Here is a 21,852-nt window from a genome sequence, read left to right on the forward strand (position 1 = left end):
GTGAAAGGGACGCATCGAGTGGTCGCCACCCGCACAACCAACCAGGGCCGGGGACAAACTGCAACCGAGGTACGTGCCCTTAGCGGGAACCGAACCCAGGTCTCTCCAGAACGCAGGCCAATGCTCTAACCGCTGAGCCAAACCGGCCAGGGCTTCTTCTTTTTTTTTATCTTCACCCGAGGACACTTTTCCATTTTTTGTTCAGACAGAGTGGGAGGGACAGAAAGAGATAAACCGACGTGTAAGGGACACATCGAGTGGTTGCCACCTGCAGGATCCATCCAGGGCCGGGGACAAACTGCAACCGAGGTACATGCCCTTAGTGGGAACCGAATCCGGGTCTCTTCGGACCACAGGCTAACACTCTGACCGCTGTGCGCCAAACCGGCCAGGGCTCTTTTAGAGAGAGTGGAAGGGCCCAGCCAGTGTGGCTCAGTGGTTGAGCGTCGACCCATGCACCAAGAGGTCGCCAGTTTGATTCCTGGTCAGAGCACATGCCCAGGTTGTGGGCCCAGTTCCCACTGGGGTGCATGCAGGAGGCAGCCAATCGATGTTCTCTCTCATCAGTGTTTCTATCTCTGTCTCCCTCTCCTTTTTCTCTCTCTCTAAAATCAATAAAAGAAAAAAAAATTTAGAGTGGAAGGAAGGGGGTGAGGGGAGAGAGAGAGAGATCGATCAGTTGGTTGCCTCTTATATGCTCCGACTGGGGCCTGGGATCAAAGGTGCGACCCGAGTACCTGTCCTTGACCGGGAATCAAACCTGAGACCCTTCAGTGCTCGAACCAACGCTCTAACCACTGCGCAACACTAACCAGGGTGCCACCAGCTTTTTGATGGTATTGAACTGAATTTATATACAAATTTAGAGATAGTTAACAGTGTTATAAAACAGAGTCTTTTAAAATCAAGAACACACTTAACTTTTTCATTTATTTAGTTTTTGTTAGGTGTTTTAAGTTTTTAAGTATATCTCTTGCACAGATCCTAAAGTTTAATTTTTGTTGTGATGGAATCTTTTCATTATTTTCTCATGGTGGTTGGTATGCAAGGAAGCTCTATTTTGTTGCCTCTTTGATTCTGCAGTCTTTGTGAATCCATTGGTTGGTGAATTGCCTGTCTAGAGACTCCCTTGCTCTCCCTCACCTCCTCCCACTCCCCATCTCTTTCTTCCTCCTCCCTTTGGCTCCTGTCTTTGTGGCCTCTAGCCAACCTTCTACTTTTCTGAGCAGTGTCCTTGGAGAAGCTGGCTAAGACCCTCTTCCTGTCTGTTCTGTTCCCATCTCAGATCTTTGAGTACTTCCGCAGAGATACAGAGAAGCGGGACTTTGTCTCGGCAGGAGCTGCAGCTGGAGTGTCTGCTGCGTTTGGGGCCCCTGTGGGTGAGGAGGGGCCCTGCCTGGTCTGACAAGTAGCTGCCCATGTTGGGAAAGCCAGGCTGTCCCTGCCACGTGAAGGGATGGTTTTGATATTTGCAGACTTGAGTGCTGAGTGGTGGTGAGGATGTGAGGTGCCTCCCGAGAGGCCCCATGGCTGCCTCTGATGTGGGCTTTGTGCCCTGGGTCTGGGGCTTGAGGGGCTGTGAGTGTGTGTTCCCTATGCCTGGGGTTCCCTGTGCCTGGGTGGAAACTTCAGGGCTGGGTGCTGCGTTCCAGGCGGTGTCCTCTTCAGCTTGGAGGAAGGTGCCTCCTTCTGGAATCAGTTCCTGACGTGGAGAATCGTAAGTGCCCACAGACGGCGCCTCTCCCCAGATCAGACCTTCCTGGCATCCATGGTTGGGTGGACTCCATACTCTCGGCCCATGCTTTGGTGCCCTCACCTGAGGTTCCTGTAGAGCCTTGGTTGGAGCCATGGCCCCCTTGGGTCATTATGGCCCAGCTCTGTGTCTCACCTGATCCTGAGGTGTTACCTCCTCTTGCTGTCAGTTCTGGTCACTGTTACCACCCTGGTTCTCCTCCAACTCCTCATTGGGAACCCCCAGACCTCACATACCTCCTTTCCTCGACTCTGTTCTGGCTTGACCCATACTCATCCAGAAAAAGGCTTGAGGCCCCACTTGTCTGGTTTGCCCAGCTCTGAGGGGCCCAGCCATCAAAGCTCCAGCCTCCTTCTCTTTAGCCTTTGGAGGGGCTTCAAGTGCCTCATGAATGACAGGAGAGGCAGCACCTTCTACAGCCCCCTCCCCAGCTCTGGGTGTTCATCTGGCTGGACACTGTTGTTCTGATGGTGCTTGTTTCTCTCTCTGCCCACAGTTCTTTGCTTCCATGATTTCCACCTTCACACTGAACTTTGTCTTAAGCATTTACCATGGGAACATCTGGGACCTGTCCAGCCCAGGCCTCATCAATTTCGGAAGATTTGACACACAGGTAACATGGTACATTGTCCTGCTTGCTGTCTGGTTCTCAGTGTGGGGCCATGGCTGTTTACTCAAGGTTCAGCCTGAGAGCTTGGCCTTTTGGGGAACTCCATCTCTTCACTGTGAGATTGAGTTCTTGTTTATAAGCACCAGGGGCCAGAGTTGCTCTAGGAAAGCACACATCCAACCTGGCTGTGTAGCTTAGGATGCCGTTAGACAACCCAGGGCACCTTCAGGGTTGTCTCAGTCGTCATTAGATTGTCAGACAATGACGCTGACACCTGTGGGCCTGGGGTGCTCATGCACCAGCTTATGGAGGGTGAGTAGGAGCCCTGTCCTGGGAGGCCTGGACCACACACTGCAGTTGCCAAACACAGCAAGGGCGTCCTGCTCCTAGGACGTCCTCTCACAGGGACATGTTGGAGCTCTTGGGTTGTCTAGGTCACAAGATGTGTTCAGGGCTGTCCTTCCTGTCCCCCTGACTCCCCCTCTGTCAAAAGCTCTGGCTGTGCCCCTTCTCAGGTGGATGGGTGCCTAGGTGAGGAGCAGGTGAGCCTTACAACGATAAAGCCTCCCAGGGCCTCTGAGCACCTCCCAGATCAGCTCCTGCTAGAAGTCATACAGTCTGCCCAAAGCACCCAGCCTGTCTGCTGCGTGCTCTCCACAGCACTGTGTGGAAGTGCTGGAAGGCTCCCGTGCATGCGGGCAGATTCTGTATAACATCCAGGCCCCAAGTTGAGCGGCGAGAAGCTGATGACATTCCCTCACAGAATGTCCTCTCTTCCTCTTTGCACAGACGATGGTGTACACGATCCACGAGATTCCCATCTTCATCGCCATGGGAGTGGTGGGTAAGGGCCATCCCAAGCAGGACACCAACCTGCCTGGCCCCACGCTTTTCCATTGCTTGAGATGGTGGCCAGCACCTCCCAGTGGGAACAGAGCATGTGTTGGGGTCAGGGCCTGCAGGACTCCAGGCCAGGCACCTCTTTGAAAGGGCTAGAGAGGGCAGTGGCCTCCACACCCTGCTTGATGCTCCAGGGCCAACCAGGAAGGAAACCCACACCTTAGGGAAATCAGAGGTCTGCTTCTCCATTGGGAAACCCATCTAAGAAGTAGACTGGACCCTGGACAGCGTCCATTACTCTGAAAACCTTTTCCCTGAAAGGAAGGCAAAGCCTTTCGGAAATAAGCGCCTCTGTCCACCAGGGTGCGGTGATGGAGAACGGGTGTTTTCACGGACCGTCTTCCCCTGTCCCGTCCTGTTCCCTCTGCCGCCTGGGCGGCCTCTGCTGTTCTTTGTGCCTTACATGTGGCTCTTTCCTGCTCACAGGTGGTGTTCTTGGGGCTGTGTTCAATGCCTTGAATTACTGGCTGACAATGTTTCGAATCAGGTGAGAAACCTGTTTTGTGGCTTCTGGGGCTTTTGAAAATGGACTTGTGGGCTGTTTGCCCACAGGGCCACATAGAATGCCATGTGCCAGTGTGCATTCCTCTGCGATGGTTTATGCATGAAGGGGACCGACCCTCATGGGGCCGGGGGACAGATGGGGTAAGGCTGTGGCAGGCCTGGCAGGGGAGGTACTGCCTGTGGATCCAGCAGCCCTGGGACCAGGGCCTTTCTGGCCTCAGCCTGGTCTGCCCAGGGCCATCTTGACCACGGGCATAGCCAGCTGGCCAGGCTTGTCTTACCATTACTGGAGCTTTGGTGGGGGCGCAGTTCTGGGCTTAGAGTAGCACTTCCTCCTCCTCCTCCTTTTGCACCAACTTAAATGCAGTTGGGAAGCATCCAGGAGATAATCTGAGGACGTGCAGGAGTCGGTAGATTGGTGACTAAACATGCTATGTCACCCTCCTAATCAGTGCCGTTCCATCATCTCTCAGTGAGTCACAGGCTCAGGTTGCCATGGCAACTGCCTAGGTGTCTGGAGGCCTGGTCCATCCCAATGTTTGCTCTAGGTACATCCACCGGCCCTGCCTCCAGGTGATTGAGGCCATGCTGGTGGCTGCTGTCACAGCCACTGTCGCCTTTGTGCTGATCTACTCTTCTCGAGACTGCCAGCCGCTGCAGGGCAGCTCCGTGTCCTACCCGCTCCAGGTAGGAGGTTGGGCCCTCCAGGCCAGGAACAGGGCAGGCCCTCTGAGGAGGAGCACTCGCTCCTCACTCCCTGCAGGAGAGCTGCTGACACAGCAGAATTCCAGAGCTCTCGGCTGAACAGGCTGGTGTATCTTCAGAGAGGATTAGGCAGCCTGTTGGGTGCCAGGAAAGCTGCTGTTCTGTTAGGCTAAAGTCCCACCCAGTCCTCCTCCCAGACAGCAGCCTGACTGCAGAGGATTTCAGAGGTGGGGGCTGTGTGTATGGACCCTTGAAACACAGCCTGCCTCCCCTCCACAGCAGCATCCTGACCTCATCCTGCCATGTGGTTGGCACTTGATGCTGGCCAGGACTATCCCACCCCACTGGCCCATCCTCTCTCCCAACCTTGCAGCTCTTCTGTGCAGATGGCGAGTACAACTCAATGGCTGCTGCCTTCTTTAACACCCCGGAGAAAAGCGTGGTCGGCCTTTTCCATGACCCCCCAGGTGCGTGCCCGTGCTTGGTGCTATCAGATGTACATTCCCATGGGACCCTGCCCCCTCTGGCCTCATCTGTAACAACCCACAGGCACGGCACAAAAGCCAGAGGGGATGGCTTTTTTTCCATTGTGCTACTCCATGGCGTTCTCTGTCACAAGTAAGACTTTTAGGACTTTTCTGGTCCTTATGCATGTGACAGGAGTCCACAAAATTTAACAAAGTTATTTCAATGTGGGGCAAGGCCAAGCTCTTTCTAGGAAGCATTGAGCAAAGCCAGTCGTTGGCACCAGGCCTCCCAACATGCTGGTTCAGGATTTGCTTGGCATCCTCCATCGTCTGGAAGTTACCTAGTATGGAATGTGGCTGGTGTTCTTTCTCCCCTGACCCCCAGTGGTCTGCACTGTAGTGCCAACTGTTTGCACACAGACCTCAATGGACACCTTCTCTTGGCCTCAGGTCACTGTCCTGCTGATGGCACTGGGCCCCACTTGCCCTGGTTTCCTCTGCCCCTGGGCAGGGTGACCATCCTACCTCCAAGCACCCAGCCCCCAAAACCCCATGCTCTGGCCTCTGAAAATGGGGAGCCTTCTGGGGGCTCGCCAGGGTATCTGGGGATCAGGATATGACTGGGCAGCTGGCGGGTAGCCCTACTTGGGCACAAGTCTGCATGGCAGGCCCTGACTAGCCCCTCTCTACTAGGCTCTTACAACCCTATGACCCTCGGCCTCTTCACCCTCGTCTACTTTTTCCTGGCTTGCTGGACCTATGGGCTGACAGTGTCTGCTGGCGTCTTCATCCCATCCCTGCTTATTGGGGCCGCCTGGGGTCGGCTCTTCGGCATTTCATTGTCCTATGTCACTGGGGCCGCGGTAAGTGGGGGTCTCCATGCACCAAGCACGCAGGACAGAGCTGAGCTGGAGGGAAGAGGGGCAGTCTGGGTGCTCCAGCCTCAGGGCCACTATGAGCAAGAGCAGTGGGCTCCCAGTGTGGTTGGTGCATCAGAGCCTCTGGTCATTTTACTCAGCCTTAGTTTTCAGCTGCTGCTGTTCGATAGGAACACGCCATTAATGTAGCTATCCGTGTGTGTGGTCTAGAGACAGTGTTGGGGAGAGATACTCAGTGGTCATCAGTGAGAGAAGGTGACAGAAGGATTGGACGCCCTGGGGTGGGCACCCAGGCTGCGGAAGGTGGTGACTGGCTCTGTGTGTGATAGGCTTTGCCCTGAGCCACTCGACTTCCCTGGCCTCTCTTTTTACCTGTCTCCGTGGACAGCTTGGTTTTAATTTTATGTATGTTCCCTTTTTTTAACTTTAGTTATTCAAATAAGATTTTTTTAAAACTGTAAACAGGGCAGGTGACTGTCTCTCCTGCACTGTCCCACCACCAGACTTGGGATGGGCTTTCCTCAGGTCCCAGGCACAATGTTTTGCATTTTTTCAATTGCAACATGATTCACATACCATGAATCCACTCTTTAAAAGTATAGTTGAGCCCTGGCCAGTTTGGCCCAGCGGTTGGAGCATCATCTGCAGACCAGAGAGTCTCCGGTTTGGTTCCCACTAAGGGCACGTACCTGGGTTGCGGTTCATCCGCGGCCCCAGTTGGGGTCGTGCGTGTGGAAACCAGTCGATGTGTCTCTCTCATGTCGATGTTTTTTTCTCTCTCTCTCCTTCCCTCTCTCCCTCCTGCTCTATCTGAAAACAAATGCAAAAATGTCCTTGGGTGAGAATGAAAATAAATAAAGTATAGTTCAGCCTGGCTGGTGTGGCTCGGTGGTTGAGCGTCGACCCATGCACCAAAAGATTGCCAGTTTGATTCCCGGTCAGGGCACATGCCCAGGTTGTAGGCCAGATTCCCAGTGCGGGGCTTGGAGGAGGCAGCCAATCGATGTTCTCTCTCATCGATGTTTCTCTCTCTCTCTTCCTCTCCTTTTCTCTCTCTCTAAAATCAGTAAAGGAAAAAAGACAATTGTAGTTCAGTGGTTCTTTAGTGTGTTCAGAGTGTGTAACCGTTATTACTGTGTAGGTTCAGGACATTCTTAACACCCCAAAAAGAAACCTGTCCCCATCAGCATTCGCTCCCATGCCCCTGTCCAGCCCTTGATAGCCACCATCTGCATTCTGTCTCGGTGGACATGCCTGTTCTGCTCATTTTATGTGAGTGGAGTCATGCCATGTGGCCACCTGTGTCTGGCTCCTCTCACTGAGCGTGCAGTTTTCAGGGTTCATCTGTGCTGTAGCACATGTTGGATCTTCACTCGTTTTTGCACTCCCTGGTGTGGTGCAGGCATTTCTGCACAGATGCCAGTCACTGCACACATGGTGCTGGCTTCTGTCCCTTCATGCGCCTGTAGCGCTTCCTCCTCAGTACACAGCGAGCATCCTCCTGGCTCACGCTGCTGGGTTCTCCAGCTTGAGACAGCATGATGCGTTCAGGGCCTCCCTGAATTGGGCCACTCCTTGGGTATTTCCAGACTTTTTAAATTTTTATCACTGAGAAGGTGCAAACCATTTTGCATGTGTGTGCATACACTCTCCTGGATGTGAAATTGCTGAGTCCAGGTGGCCTTTGGTAGTATCAGTACATCTTGGTGGGTTTGGGTACGGGGTGCCACCCCAACACCACCTCTGTCATCCCACAGATCTGGGCAGACCCTGGCAAGTATGCCCTAATGGGAGCAGCTGCCCAGCTGGGTGAGTCCTGTCTGCCACACGGGCATTCCAGAGTCAGGAGGGGCAGGTGCCTCATTGGAACTCAAAGGCTGGGTGTTCAATTTAGTGTCATTGACCACTCTCTACAGGGTGCAAGTGGACCCTGAGTGGGTGGAGATGGGCCCAGCACAGAGAACATGGGCAGGCATGGGTGAAGAGAGGGGCTGGGTGGAGTGGCCTATAGGGGCTTGAGACCACCCCTACCGTACCCCAGCCTACCTCTCCCTTCGTGGGCAGGTGGGATCGTGAGGATGACGCTGAGCCTGACAGTCATCATGATGGAGGCCACCAGCAACGTGACCTACGGCTTTCCCATCATGCTGGTTCTGATGACTGCCAAGATCGTAGGAGACATCTTCATTGAGGTGCAGCTGGTGGGAAGAGGCCTGCCTGCCCCTAGCCCTTGCTCTGGGTCCCATCCCTATGCCCTGGTCTCAGAGCCTGAGAATGTGGAGACGTGCCCTGTAGCAGCAGTGGAGGGAAGGGTGCCTGTTCTTGTGACCCTGCAAAGCCATCCCCCAAACAGCTTCTGCCTTGGTGGTAGGCACAGTGTGCCTGGAACCCCTTCCTCGTGTCAGCACTGTGCATGACGCCTGCCCCCTCCTCAGGGCCTGTACGACATGCACATCCAGCTGCAAAGTGTGCCTTTCCTGCACTGGGAAGCCCCGGTTACCTCGCACTCGCTCACCGCCAGGTATCATCTTTCTCCCTGTCTTAGGCTGCAGGCCTGCAGGCCTGGGGCTTCCTCTCCACACTTAGGTTGGGGGCAGTGGGTTGTGCTGACACTCTGGCAGGGTGGGTGTGGGCGGCCGGAAGCAGGAAGGAAGCCCCATGCCTGTGTGCGAACATCTCTGAGATGCTCTCTGGGTGTCGGGGCTGTAGGTACCATCCAAGACTGGTTCTCCCAGGGCAGCACCTGGGCTCTATGGCCTTCAGGCTTCCTATGTCCCTGGGGCCTTCAGGCTTCCTATGTCCCTGTCTCCTTGGCTTACTGTGTCCAGCATCTTCGTGCCTGTTCAACTTCATCTTTGATGTGGAGAGAGCAATCCCTGCGGGCACATGGCTTGTGACCATGTGGCCAGCAGTGGACAAAGTGTGCACTCTTCCACAGGGAGGTAATGAGCACGCCAGTCACCTGCTTGCGGAGGAGGGAGAAAGTGGGCGTCATTGTGGATGTGCTCAGCAACACGGCCTCCAATCACAACGGGTTCCCCGTGGTGGAGTCCACTGACGACACCCAGGTACCAGGGCCTGGGCAAGTGGACCGGGTCGGCTGCTGTCCCACAGGAGCCAGGAGCCTCCGGCCAGCTCCTGCCTCTCCCACCTCACAGGGAAGCCATATGCTTCCCCATGCATCTGTCAAGCAGGGCATGTTGGGCGGGCATGGTTTGTAGGGACGTAGAGACCCCACGTTTGGGTTTGTGGTAGAATTCTGCTTACTGTGAAAGAAGCCGAGTCACATAGCTGTGTGAGCACTGTCCCTCTAGTAGATTTGTGACATACCCACATATCTCATGCTCATACCCCAGACTACACCATCAGCTGTGGCTGTGCCTTTTGTCAGGAGAGGGCTGATGGCATGTGTGGCCCGCCCAGTACCATGCCCCCAAAGGTTTGTGATGAATTTTGTGAGGGTCGGGTCTGTATCTCGCCCTGGCACATGCTGCAACCCAGGCTCTTTGCTCCTTGCTCTGCATTGTGGCCCTGCGTCCCCTCCCAGGTGTTAGGGATTAACAAGCTGGTGCAGGTATAATGCCTTTGGCAGGGCCGGTGCTAGTAGACAGTGACCATACATTGATGGGGAGCATGGTGGGGAACCTGACTAGAGCCAGGGTCGCCAAGCAGACGTCCTGGAACTGCTGCTCAGACACTCCCTGCCCTCCTGTTCACACCTCTGAGCTGTCAGCAGGGCCTGCAACCAGGTAGACAGGGTTATAGGTCTTGGACTTTGCCCACAGACAAGGCCATGTGTTGTCTCCTTCCTACAGTCAGCCCGGCTCCAGGGCCTCATCCTACGCTCCCAGCTGATTGTCCTCTTGAAGCACAAGGTAGGCTCCTCAGCATCTCTGGGTGGTGGGAGACGCCAGGCTGGGTGCTGAGGTTCTGACCTGCCCTACTCACTGCTCATTACCTCTGCCCTCAGGTATTTGTTGAGCGGTCCAACAGGGGCTTGGTACAGCGGCGGCTGAGGCTGAAGGACTTCCGGGACGCCTACCCACGCTTCCCCCCAATCCAGTCCATCCATGTGTCCCAGGATGAGCGCGAGTGCACCATGGACCTCTCTGAATTCATGAACCCTTCCCCCTACACAGTGCCCCAGGTGCCTGACTCCCACTTGTCAGGGTCTTGAAATGGCCTCAATGGCCTGCCAGGGAGGGGCTAGGGTGGGCATGGCTGTGGAGCCAGATGCCAGTAGCATAGCAGGGCTGACTGGCTGGCATGGAGGGGAAGGGATGGTTTCGGACACATCTTGATGTCCTGGTGGTGGCAGGTATGATGGGAGACAGCTGACCCTGAGCTTGGTGGGTCCTGCTCTGCTCTCGGCTGGGGCCAGTCTGGGCTGGCAGGCAAGCTTAGACCATGACCATGTTGCAGGAGGCATCTCTCCCTCGGGTGTTCAAGCTGTTCCGGGCCCTGGGCCTCAGGCACCTGGTGGTAGTGGACAACCACAATCAGGTGAGTAGCCAGGGAGGGCATAGGGCCCCTCTGCATCCTGACCGGCCTGCCCTGGCCACAGCTGCACAGTTACTCTCAGCTTTTGCAGGGGACTCCAAGGCCCAGGACCTAGACTGGCCGTAAGCCCCCCTCCGGGTCTGTTCCCTCACATGCTTTCACAGAGGTGGGGTGGGGTTACTAGATTCCCATGGCCTGGCTTTGTTCCCACAGGTGGTCGGGCTGGTAACCAGGAAAGACTTGGCCAGGTACCGGCTTGGGAAGGGGGGCCTAGAGGAGCTTTCACTGGCCCAGACGTGAGACCCTGGCCCTGGCACCTCACCTGGGGTCCTCACCTCGCTCCTCGGGCAGCAGCAGATCCATTGTCCTCCAGACCTCGGGGACGGCCCAGCTGGTGTGTGAGCATGACCATCACATGGGCGCCTTGTCAGTGTTCTCTACCCTCCCCCTTGCCTCAGCCCCTTGGATGTCACTCTCCATCCTCCTGTTTCTTCACCTTCAGGGATCAGATGTTCGTGCAAATGCTCGCTTCCCGAGAGCCCGCGAGAGGTTGTGTGTGCATGTGTGTGTTTCAGTGCGTGTGTCTGTCTGTGTTCACATGTCTGTGAGACAGCGAGCGAGCTGGGCCCTGTGGATTTCAGTGCTGCAGGCACCCAGAGCGGGGCCCCCATGCCTGCTTCTCTGCTCCTCGTTACCCTCAGTGCTGGCCCAGAAGGACCACGCCGCCTGCACACTGCCAGCTGGAGTCCTGGGGGACGTGGAGCTGCAGCAGAGGCCTTTGGCCTTGTTCTCTCGGCTCAGTCTGTGGCCGTGAGGGGATAGGCCTGTGCAGCTGGGACCTACCTGGACAAAGGCCCAGCTGGATGCCCAAAGGCAAGGGTTTGGGGCAGCAGGACAGCCCCGGAGAGCAGATCCTGGAGCAGGGTCTGTCAGGAAGCTGGCTTCTCTCCCAGATTCATCATGTGTGCCCCCAGGGCTGCAACCCCACTCAGGATGCCATGGGCTCTGTGATGGAGCCTTGGCCAAAGGAGCGCCGAGAACCACGCTTGTCACCCCAAGACCTCGGAGCTAGAGTCCAGATGAACAGCTATCGCCACATGTGGACAGTGGCTGGGAAGGAGGGTCTTCTCAGCATGGGGGCTGGAGGGTATGACAAAGGCCTCTGAGGACCCCTGGCCCACGGTGATGTTCCTGGGGCAGCTCTGGTTCTGGTCCTGGCAGGTGGGCTTTGGGACGGGCTGGTGAGCCTGGGGCAAGGATGCTCTGCCCCTCAGGCCAGGTGGGGCTGGTCCCATAAGACCCTTTATAAGGTGATTCTCAAGTCCCCAGCCCATCTCTGAGTAGGTGATTCCTTTGTGGTGAACTCGTGGGTATCGCACCTTGGTTTTAGCCTCTTTCAAGGGGGTGGGGTCTTAAATCGCAGGTCCGGTCCTGGTGGTGAGTCCTCTGTGGGGGTATTAGGTCTGAATGTGGGGGGTCTGAATGGAAGAAATAAAATAATTATACCTAGCCGGCTTCCCGTTCCTGCTCCTGCTCAGCATGGACCACAGTCTAGCAGCCTGGGATTGCAGGGCCATGGGGTGGGGGTGTCTGGGATGAGGCCCTCCTCAGTGTGTGGTACGGGGGGGCACACCCCAGTGTAGACATCCCTGGGAGGGAGACACAGATGAGAGGCCCAGAAACCTGCAGGTGTGCAGCTGTGGCCCTCACACATCCTGCAGGAGGGAGACCCCTGGCACCACCACAGCATCCTCTTCAAATGTCTGAGCAGTGTTGCTCCTGGGGCAGCTGCAGAGATGGGGGGCGGGGGGGGTAGACGTTCTCCCCAGAGGCACTTCACCTCTGCTCTGCATGTCTGTCTCCAACCTCATCTGTTTGGCCATGAGGTGTGTGGTGTGGCTCCCCCTGGAGGGGAGGTTAACAAGCATTCTTATCACAGGGACGTCCCCAGCCAGCCCTCAGTGGGCAGGTCTGGGTGACACCTGGGTGGGGCGAGAGGCTGGAGTGTCCATCCACACTGGCCTGAACTGAGACATGGAACACCCTTCACCAGCCTTCGAAGACTCGGTGTAGAGAGAGCAAGTACAGCATCTTGCTCACTTTGTATTGAGTACATGTTGAAATAATATTTTAGATGAACTGGGTTAAATAAAATGGACAATTGAAATTCACTCCACCTGGCTACTTTCTTCCTGTGGCTTCTGAGAAAGTTCATGTCACCGGTGCAGCCCAGACATGTGGCATCACCCTGTTTCTTTGGATAGTCCTTCAGGGCCTCTGTTTTCTTGGGTGCAGGACTGTCTATTCAGTCCATCAGGGGATCCCAGCCTTCCTGCTTTGGTTTAACTACCAGAGGGCCAGCAGTTGCTCCTTGGCATCCCTCTAGCCCAGGCCAAGCCAGAGGTCTGACCCTAACCTCTGGCTGGCTGAATGGTGTCCCCTCGGATCCTTCCAGAAACAGGCAGTTGGGGAGCCCTTGCAGGAACAGGAGAGTTGGCTTAGGTTCCACTGGCAGTTGGGCCAGGAAGTCAGAAGGTTCTGGTGAGGAAAAGAAAGTTCCAGAAGAGCCCCCACTGCCCTTCCTGCTTTGGTATTGTTTTGGAAGGAGGTATGATGTGACAGGAGCTCACCCCTTCACGTCCCACGTGTTCCCCCAAGCTCCTGAAGCCTTCCAGATCTGACTTCCCTGCCTCTAGCCACTGCTCACCACCGACCACCCTGGTTTCCACTTCTGGGCAGCCTTGGGGTGCTAGGCCCAGGGCCTCTTGGTAGTGGCCAAAGCCCAAAAACGCTGCTAGTGAAGCTGAATCAGGTGAGCCAGGTGCCAACGGGGGTCGGAGCCACGAGGACAGACCAGGTAGAGGACTGCATAGGGGTGTGGACCACAGGGGACAGCTGCTTTCTGACCCCCAGGTTGTTTCACAGCCTGGAGGCTCCCTCTGGAGCTGGCCAGGCAGGGCATTGGCCCATTTCTGCTGCACAGTGTGGGTGTCCTCAGGCGAGGGTGTGGGGTGTGCACCTGAGCTTCCCGTGGTCCAGCAGTGAGAGCCAAGCTCTCTGGGCAGGGTGGGCTGTGTGACTCAGCAGAATGAGCCCCACTAAGCTCAGCAGGCACACTCAGTGACAGTCACACTGATTTTAGGTCTCTGTTACGCTAAGCTCCATCTGGGAACCGGTATCCCTGGTCAGCCCAGAAGGCCAAGTGGGGAGCCCGAAGGTGCCTCCTTGCAGAGCTGGCCGATAGCAACCCCTCATCCGGGGCTTCGCCCCCTTCTCAACTAAGCACTATCACCTTGGAGGACCTGGAGCTCCTCCTGGAGGAAGGGCTGGGCAGTGTCGAGCCCCTGAGTCTGGAGGAGATCTCAGAGAGGTATGAGTCCAGCCACCTGGCATCCACCACCTCTGTCCCAGAGCAGGACACCCCCAAGCGCTGGAAGCAGCTGGAGCAACGGTGAGCCCCGTGTGGAGCAGGGTGGGAGAGCCACACGTCAGCCCTGTGCACGTGTGCCGACTCAGCCTGCTCCCGCCCAGGGTGGCCGACTTGCAGGCCGAGGTGGCGTCCCTTCGGGGACACAAGAAGCATTGTGAGTGTGCCACACTGAGCCTGCTACAGGAGCTGCGCCAGGTGCAGGCCAGTGTGCAGCTGCAAGACTCCGAGCTGAAGAAGCTGAAGCAAGAGGTACAACAGGCAGCTTGGGCTCCTGAGAAGGAGGGCCTGGAGGTGAGCCATCATCTGCTGGGAGGCAGCTCACCCCACCCACAGGCCAGGCTCCCCCATTCCTGAGTGCTGGGGCAGCTGCTTCCTGGAGCCTGAGCCCAGCTCAACTCTGGCTGCCTAGGCTGGGAGCCCAGAGAATCCCCATAGGCTGTGTCTGTGCTGATCTGGCTGGGAGGGCCCAGGCCTGCACTCAGCCTACACCCTCCTCCTTGCAGTTCCCCAGCCCCCAGAACCAGAACAAGATGAAGGCCCTGGACAAGAGGTATCCCCACACTTGTGGCACAGTCCTTAGCAGGAGGGAAGGGGTTTGGGGAGAGCAGTGGCTGGTGCTGGACCTATCAGGGCATCAGCCATAGGGTTTTGTTTCCCTAATTCGTTGTCTTGCTCAGGTGAGCAGTACACACCAATGGCAGAACTCAAACGGTGTGGGCTTGTGAGCCTCGGCAGCCTACAGAGGCCCAAGAAAGGGGTTGGAAGCTTGCTGCTGGGGCCCTTGGCCAGGGTCCCAGCCCCTGAAGGCTGCCCAGCCTGTTCTGGGCTTCTCCTGGCCCCCGGGAGGGTGGGCTGGGCAGGCCCCAGGCAGAAGCGACTCTGTGTGCCAGGTTGGTGGAGGTCCGTGAGGCCCTGACCCAGATCAGGAGGAAGCAAGCTCTCCAGGACTCTGAGCGGAAGGGCACCGAGCAGGAGGCCAGCCTCAGGTGGGCACCTCTCACCTCCCTCTCCAGGGGCTGGTTCTGGATCTGCTGTGTATTGTGTGTGGGAATCACCAAAGCAGGGCAGGTGTTCACTTCTCCGTGGTGCCAAGCTGTGCATTGATGGGGACCCTGGGGATCCTCTGTGGGAAAAAGACTTGAGCTTGGGGGTCCCCTTTCCCATAGGCCATGCTTACCAGGGCCCAGCTCTCACCATCCCAGCTGGGGACAGGGAAGCCAGCGTCTTGCCTGCTTCTTTGTGTTTACTCAGGCAAGCTATGTACCTCCTGCTCTGCAGGCCTGTAGGTCAGTCTAGGCCCCCATGTGTAGGCCTTGACCTGAGAAGGACTCTTGAAGTTCAAGGGCCCTGCCAGCCTCCCTGTGGCTCCTCAGCCAGGCCCTCTGGCTGGCCAGGCTGCTGTGACATTTGGTTGGTGCCCTCAGGTTGGCCAAGTTGGCCGGGAAGTTGGAGCAGGAGGAGCAGAACCGGGAGGTGGCCTGCGGTGCCCTGCAGAGGAGCCAGGAGGAGGCCAGCCAGAGGGTAGACCATGAGGTGGCCAGGCTGCAGGTAACCCAGGCAGGGCTCTGGCATTTGGGCAGCCAGCTGGGCTGCCAGGGGCATGATCCATCTGGAATAAATCCCCACGCTCCCAGCCCAGCCTATGTCCTTCCCCTAATAGAGTCTTCCCTCCCTCCATTTTAGTTCTCTCCACATGGTCAGACTTAGGGGGTGATCCCCAAGTCTTCCGCTGTCTGATACAGTGGCCACTAGCCACAGGTGGCTCTGGATATTGAAATTAGCTAATATTTTAGACAATTTAAAACTCGGTTCCTCCATCACATGAGCCAAATTTCAAATGCTCAGTGACCACGCATGGCCAGTGGCTGCAGATTGGGGCTGCACCAAGGAGCACCTTCTTCATCACATAAAGTTTCGTCGTTAGTGCTATCTCAGCCGCTGCTCCTCCTCCTCCCCTTCCTGTGTAACCAGCACCCAAATCAAGAAATAGAACGTCGCCCTGGCCGGTGTTGCTCAGTGGTTAGCGCATCGGCCCATGGACCAATAAGTTACGGGTTCGATTTCGGTCAAGGGCTCGTACCTCGGTTGCATTTCGTCCCCGGCCCCAGTTGGGTCATGCGGGAGGTAACCAATAGGTGTGTCTTTCTCACATCAATCTTTCTCTCTCTCTCTCTCTCCACCCCCTCCCTCCCACTCTCTCTAAAAAGACTAATGGAAAAAATATCCTCGGGTAAGGAATAATTTTTAAAAAATAGAATATTGTAGCCAGAAGCCCCTTCCTCGGTCATCTTTAACCTTGGTGCTTCCCTCACGCAAAGCGGAAATGGCCTTCCTGGAGGTGCACCTCCCAGTGCCTGTGCTCCCGGGCTGGGGCAGTTTCCCCCTGTGTGGGGCCCCTCAGGAGGTGGGTCAGGGGATGGGGCAGCCTCTTCAGCTCTGCAAATAGAGACCAGGGACTGCGCTGCACACCAGGGAGGCCCCAGCTGCTGCCCACATAGCTCGGCTGCTCAGCTTCGGCGGTGTTTCCCTCCCGCTGCCTTTTGGGAAGTTAGTGTCTTAGTTCCCTCAAGAGGCTGCTGGCCGCCCCCTGGCTAGGAGCTCCAATAGCACTGGGCCCTGGGGGATTCCCACGACAGTCACGTGGTGGGATGCCTGCCTCTTCCTTAAGTCCACTCTCGGGCTGGGTCTACACGCTATGCCCGCACCTGGTTTTGTAAATAGTTTTATCGGCGCACAGCCATTCCCATTCATTTACCATCGTCCACAGCTGCTTTTGCACTGGAACCGCAGAGCTGAGGAGCTGTGATATAGATTCCGTGTTCCATAAACCTGAAACCTCTGTTCTCTGGCTCTTTACAGATCATTTGCCCAGCCCTACCCCAGGTCACTTTGCACGGGGCAGGGAGGCTGGCAAGGGCTCTGTGGCCTTGGAGAAGGTGCCTCCTCCCAGAGCAGGCCCTGTGGGTGTGTGAGGCAGGGAGACAGGGCCAGGCTGGCCCTTGACTCCTCTGTGTCCTGTACCCTTAAGACCCTTGGTGCAGCAGGAAGGGAGCTGACAGGGAGGAGAGAGGGATGGGAAGGGCCCTTACCTGGGCCTGGACCAGGGCAAGGAGTGTGTGTGTGAGTGTGCATGGGTGTGCTATGTTCATATGTGCCCTTGTGTGCCTGAGTGTGTACATGTGCACGTGTATGCATGTGTGTGCTCACACATGCACTTGACCTCCTCCCTTCCTGAGGCTCCCAGCTCTGGGTGTGATTTGGTGGTAGCCGCTACACCTTCTTCCCTGAGTGGCATCCAGTGGTCACTACTATGGGCACCACGTGTGTTCTAGACCCACATGAGCTTGCCCTGCAGACCCTTCACAGCCCTTATGCCTGGCCCTCTGGGAGGTCATGTGACCCCTGCCTTCCTGGCCCTTCTTCCTAAGGAGGGTGTGGCAGGAGCTCAGGATAGCCAGGGACACAGGACCCAGAGCGCCCTCTGATGGAGACAGCTGGGCAAGAAAACAAGTCTGAGATGGCATGGGGGTTGGGGGTCGGCTGTGGGAAGAGGGCACCCAGCACTGTGGTGGCCGCACCGTGTCCATGTGCTCCCCCCTCCACAGGCCCAGGTGACCAAACTGGGCGAGGAGATGAGCCTTCGCTTCCTCAAGAGGGAGGCCAAGCTGTGTGGCTTCCTGCAGAAGAGCTTCCTGGCCCTGGAGAAGGTGGGAGCTTGTGGGTTGGTGGGGCTCTGCTGCGTCCCCTACTCACCTGGCTCACAGCAGTGGATGGGGTCTCTCGAAGAGAATGAAAACCTCCGAGAGCACACGGCTGAAGGTGGAGAGCAGCCTGCGGGAGGAGCTGGAAAGCAGGTGGCAGCATCTCCAGGAGCTGGCCGAGGAGCGCGCACAGGCCCTGCGGGGACAGTGCAAGGTGGGAGCTCAGGCTGAGCACAAGCTGGGCGCCCGGCAGGGGCGGCACAGATCTCAGGGCCTCCTCTGCGCCACAGCAGGAAGAGTGCTACCTCCTGGAGCAGTGCCGGGGCCTGGACAGGGCTGTGGTCCAGCTGACTAAGTTTGTGCGCCAGAACCAGGTGTCGCTGAACCGTGTCCTGCTGGCCGAGCAGAAGGCCCGGTGGGTATCCAAATGGGGCAGTGGGCAGAGAACGGGAGCTGTCAGGCTGGGCGGATGGAAATGGCCGCTCTCCCCACACCCCAGCATCCTGAGCCCAGCTCCGGGCCCAGTGGTGCCCAGGGCAGTATGGCCACCCCCTCCCCAGCCTGCCCTTCATGGGAGAACTCAGCATGGCAGCGATGGACACAGCCTCGTTTTGGTGGCCCCTGTGACGACACTCCCATCCTCTGCCCCACTGGGTCTCTTAGAAGGTTCTGGAACCAGCAGCCAGGCTCACCTCCCTGGCCCAGCTCTGAGGGGTGGGCCAGCTTCAGCTGAGGGACAGTCTCTCTCAGTGGCACCAACCCCCAGGGACATCAAGGGCCACTTGGAGCAAAGCCAGGCTGGGGAGCTGCCTGCCTACCTGCAGGAGAACCTGGAAGCCATGCAGCTGGCCAGCGAGCTGGCCCGGCAGAAGACGCACAGCGCCCTGGAGCTGGTGAGGGCTGCAGGGCGGGGTCAGGTCTCCTCCTGGGATCCCCCCTCTGCGCAGGTACCCACACCCAGCCCAACCTCCCACAGCTCCAAGAGAAGAGCCAGGCCTTAGAGGGGTCCGTGGCTGAGCTGGTCAGACAGGTGAGGGACCTGAATGACCACTTCTTGGCCCTGAGCTGGAGGCTGGACCTGCAGGAACAGACGCTGACCCAGAGGCTGTGCGAGGTACGGCTGCGGTGCTGCCCGGGGAAAGGCAGCCTGGGCAGGGGTCCCGGCTCCCCTCTGGCTTCCTGAGGATGGAGGCCTGACCAGCAGGTCCCTGGAGCACCCAGTGACTGCCCGGAAGACTGAGGGTGGTCTTGAGCCCTGGAGACCTCCTGCTCAGAGCATGGCAGCCCAAGGTCAGCTGCTGAGACGCTCAGAGGCCCCAGAGGCCCGACCACACAGGGGGCTCCATGGAGGGGCCAGGAGGGTGACCTCTGCCTTTTTTTGGTAACAGCTTTATTGAAGTATAATTCTCCCACCATAAAATTCACCCCTTTAAAATGCATAGTTCAGTATTTTTTTTCATATATTCAGTTGTACAACCATCACCATCATCACTTTTAGAAGGTTTTCATCACCCCAAAAGGAGACCCTGTCCTCATTAGCAGTCAGTCCCCACCCTCCCCCCAGCCCCTGGCACCCACTATCTGCTCTGTCTCTGTGGATTTGCCTGTTCTGTACATTTCATAGAAATGGAATCACACGCTGCGTGATCTTCTGCGGCTGGCTTTTCTCCCTGAGCGTGGCTGGGTTGTAGCATTGTTGTCCTTTTCGAGGCTGAGCACTGTTCCACTCTGTGATGGCCCACAACTTGTTCATCTTCTTGTCAGCCGATGGACACTGGCTGCTGCCCTTTTTGGTGATACGGATGGCAGGCACTGTGTGGACACATGCGTATACCCTTGGGTTGCGAGGCCAGGCCCCCAGGCCTGCCCGGCATCTCTTCCCTTGCATATGTGGGAAGACTGTCTTTTCTCTGTCCCTGTCCCTAACTGACTCCCAGTGGGCAGCAAGGGTGGGAGGGGCTGAGCCAGGCCTGGTGTGTGCTTGACTGGGCTGTCTGGGCTGTGTGCATGTACTCGGAGCCAGAGGTGTGCCCAGTCTGTCTGTCCACCCTCCCATTCCAGGCTCCGGCCTCACTGGGTGTCTGTGTCCTAGGCAAAGAGTGAGTGGGAAGGCGCAGAGCGGAGATCGATGGAGGGCCTGGCCTGGTGCCGAAAGGAGGCCCAGGCGTCCCTGCGGGAGGTGCAGGAGACAGTGGACAGCCTGCCCCGGCAGGTGGGTGAGGGCCAGGGTTACACCTCCCTCCCCTGCTGTGCCACCGTGCGCCACCAGCCCACCCAGCTTCTGCCCTGTTCCAGATAGAAGCCGTCTCTGACAGGTGCATCCTGCACAAGAGTGACTCAGACCTCAAGATCTCCACTGAGGGCAAAGCCAGGTGAGGCTCAGCTCCCGGCAGAAGCCTGGCAGAGCCGTGACCCTCCGCAGGGGAGTGAGCTCCACTGAGCTGACGTCGGGGAGTGGACTCAGAACCACCTTGCTGCACCCACGAGGCTTGTTCCTCCCCAAGCTCCTGGCACTGGTGGCAGCTCTAACCCCTCCCAGACCTGGCCTGGCCCTGCTTAAGGGCAGCCTGCATGGATCTGCCCCCCAAGTCTTCCCCTCTGTTACATGTTGGGGACTGCTCAGTCCCCACCGGAGGGGTGGCTCTGCCCAGGGCCTCCTCCCTCCACTCACCCCGCCCCTGCCTCCAGAGCGCTTCCCGCCCCAGCGTCTGGCAGCCTTGGCCTCCTGTGCTCACAGAGAGTCCGCGGTCGGGGCCCTGCGGCAGGAGCTGGCTGCGGTGCTGTCGTCTGTGCAGCTGCTCAGGGAGGGCAACCCTGGGCGCAAGATCGCGGAGATCCAGGGCAAGCTGGCCACGGTACCTCTCACACTGCCTGTCACGCTCGGAAGAGGGGCGCCCCCGTGGAGGGTCCCCAGGGCGGTTCACAGGTGTCCTCTCGGGGGACTCCCCATGTCTTAGACTTTGGAAGTTCCAAGTTGGGGTACCTGTTGGAGACCCAAACGCTGGGGGCATCAGCCATCACGGTGAAAGGAGCAGCCCTGAGCATGGGCTGGGTCCCACCTGATCACTGGCTGAGTGGTGCCCCCAGAGCCCACCAGGGGTGAGGACCTGCATGTCAGAGGTCAGTTCCTGCTCTGAGGAATTGGGGTGGGGGCTGCTTCCATGTCCATGAATGGAGGGCAGTATTTAGTTTCAGAACCAAATAATGAAATTGGAAAACAGCATCCAGGACAACAAGACCATCCAGAACCTCAAGTTTAATTCGGAAACCAAGCTGGTGAGAGGCGACCCTGGGCTGGCGGGACAGGCCCTCCCCCTGCGGCTCCAGGAATCCCAGGCCAGGAAGGTGGACTGCTCTCTGCAGATCCTAACTCCCAGCTCCTCCTCGCCCCCCCAGCCTGCCCACCCCTCTATCTCCCCTGCCATCCGTCTGTCTGTCTGCATGTCTGATCTGAGCAGTGTTTCCAGGCAGATAAGGTTTTGGTTTGCCCAGAGGAAGATAATTCTGTGTGCTGTCCCATTCCTGCACCCCCACATCAGTCCCTCCCGCCTCCGTCCTCAGCGCATGGAGGAGATGGCGGCCCTGAAGGAGTGCCTGGTGCACCTGTGGAGCGAGCAGGCCCCCGGGGCCCTGATGCTGGGCAGCAGGAAGGTCCTGTCTCTGGAGAGACGACAGTTTGTCAAGGATGTGGCCTCTGGCGAGGCGGTCCCCATGAACCGCTGGGGCGTATATCAGGCTGTGAGGTGAACGGGTGGGGACTGCCTTCTAGAGACCCCTCCAGGTCTAGGTTCAGGGCCGGGGAGGCCCCGAGGGCAGCAGGCCATGAGTCATGTCTCCAAGCAGGTGGCTGCAGTGGAAGGCGGTCCTCATGAACCAGGTGGCCCAGCAGAAGCCAAGAAGAGTCTTGGAGAGGTCTCTGGGCCAGGAGTGTGCCCGCCAGCTCACCGTCTTGCCCCTTTCCAAGAAATAAACATGCCAGCTCCTGTATCTGTCAGAGCCTGGAATTTCCTCGGGGTCAGGAGACCGAGGTGGAGGGAGTGACCAAGAGAATCCATCTTCAAAACCTGTCCATCCCCAGGCTCCCGAATGCCCTTCTCCTGCCCAAGCCCAGCCGATCCCCAGGCCCAGCCGTTTTCCTGGGCCTTCCCACCAGCAGGCACAGCAGCCTGGGATCCTGGCTGGTTCCCCAGCAGCCAGGCCGGCCCAGCTTCAGACCTGTGCCTGTCAGCCATGCCCTTCATACCTGCGAGGTGCCCAGCAGAGAAGCAGCTCTTCCTGCCGTCATCTAGGGAGCAAACTGCTCATGCACTCAGCAGCGCCCTCTCCTCCTGCCTCTCCAGGAAAACGTGGCTCATCTGGGTAGCTGGCCCTGCCACCTGCTTCGGGGCCTTGAGGAGGGTCCAC

The 21,852-nt window shown here is 57.7% G+C and overlaps 2 protein-coding genes across 7 annotated transcripts in view; both read left to right on the forward strand.

Annotated features, from left to right (window-relative positions):
• The window catches only part of CLCN7 (chloride voltage-gated channel 7), a 34,707-nt gene extending 22,231 nt beyond the window's left edge, over window positions 1–12,476 (forward strand). For 2 of the 6 annotated variants that reach the window (XM_036279270.1, XM_036279273.1), the window contains 16 exons: window positions 1,286–1,379; window positions 1,653–1,717; window positions 2,250–2,366; window positions 3,153–3,207; window positions 3,690–3,750; window positions 4,316–4,454; window positions 4,846–4,939; window positions 5,633–5,802; window positions 7,575–7,626; window positions 7,882–8,009; window positions 8,253–8,338; window positions 8,756–8,885; window positions 9,633–9,692; window positions 9,788–9,964; window positions 10,240–10,320; window positions 10,531–12,476. In XM_036279270.1, coding sequence (XP_036135163.1) covers window positions 1,286–1,379; window positions 1,653–1,717; window positions 2,250–2,366; window positions 3,153–3,207; window positions 3,690–3,750; window positions 4,316–4,454; window positions 4,846–4,939; window positions 5,633–5,802; window positions 7,575–7,626; window positions 7,882–8,009; window positions 8,253–8,338; window positions 8,756–8,885; window positions 9,633–9,692; window positions 9,788–9,964; window positions 10,240–10,320; window positions 10,531–10,617 — 1,596 coding nt within the window. In that variant the 3' untranslated portion in view covers window positions 10,618–12,476. The remainder of the gene's footprint in view (window positions 1–1,285; window positions 1,380–1,652; window positions 1,718–2,249; window positions 2,367–3,152; window positions 3,208–3,689; window positions 3,751–4,315; window positions 4,455–4,845; window positions 4,940–5,632; window positions 5,803–7,574; window positions 7,627–7,881; window positions 8,010–8,252; window positions 8,339–8,755; window positions 8,886–9,632; window positions 9,693–9,787; window positions 9,965–10,239; window positions 10,321–10,530) is intronic. The other 4 variants (XR_004961655.1, XR_004961656.1, XM_036279271.1 and 1 more) reach the window with 4 other exon arrangements.
• CCDC154 (coiled-coil domain containing 154) lies at window positions 11,181–21,818 on the forward strand. The gene is made up of 17 exons (XM_036279755.1): window positions 11,181–11,241; window positions 13,477–13,768; window positions 13,849–14,038; window positions 14,251–14,297; window positions 14,638–14,733; window positions 15,172–15,295; window positions 17,353–17,454; window positions 17,534–17,662; window positions 17,739–17,863; window positions 18,215–18,341; window positions 18,425–18,562; window positions 19,541–19,660; window positions 19,744–19,820; window positions 20,186–20,303; window positions 20,638–20,724; window positions 21,010–21,191; window positions 21,292–21,818. Exons 1-17 carry the CDS (start codon window positions 11,181–11,183, stop codon window positions 21,416–21,418), a joined length of 2,142 nt encoding a protein of 713 aa, XP_036135648.1. The 3' UTR covers window positions 21,419–21,818.
• Window positions 21,819–21,852: the final 34 nt, after the last annotated feature.

The sequence above is a fragment of the Molossus molossus genome, unplaced genomic scaffold (genome assembly GCF_014108415.1).
Source record: "Molossus molossus isolate mMolMol1 unplaced genomic scaffold, mMolMol1.p scaffold_m16_p_3, whole genome shotgun sequence".
NCBI classification, from domain to species: Eukaryota; Metazoa; Chordata; class Mammalia; order Chiroptera; family Molossidae; genus Molossus; species Molossus molossus.

Coding starts and splice junctions, on each gene's coding strand:
- CCDC154 (XM_036279755.1), top strand. CDS start 11,181: ATGCCCAAAGGCAAGGGTTTGGGGCAGCAGGACAGCCCCGGAGAGCAG. Junction 17,455..17,533: donor GCTTCCTGGCCCTGGAGAAG/GTGGGAGCTTGT, acceptor GGTCTCTCGAAG/AGAATGAAAACCTCCGAGAG. Junction 17,663..17,738: donor CCCTGCGGGGACAGTGCAAG/GTGGGAGCTCAG, acceptor TCTGCGCCACAG/CAGGAAGAGTGCTACCTCCT.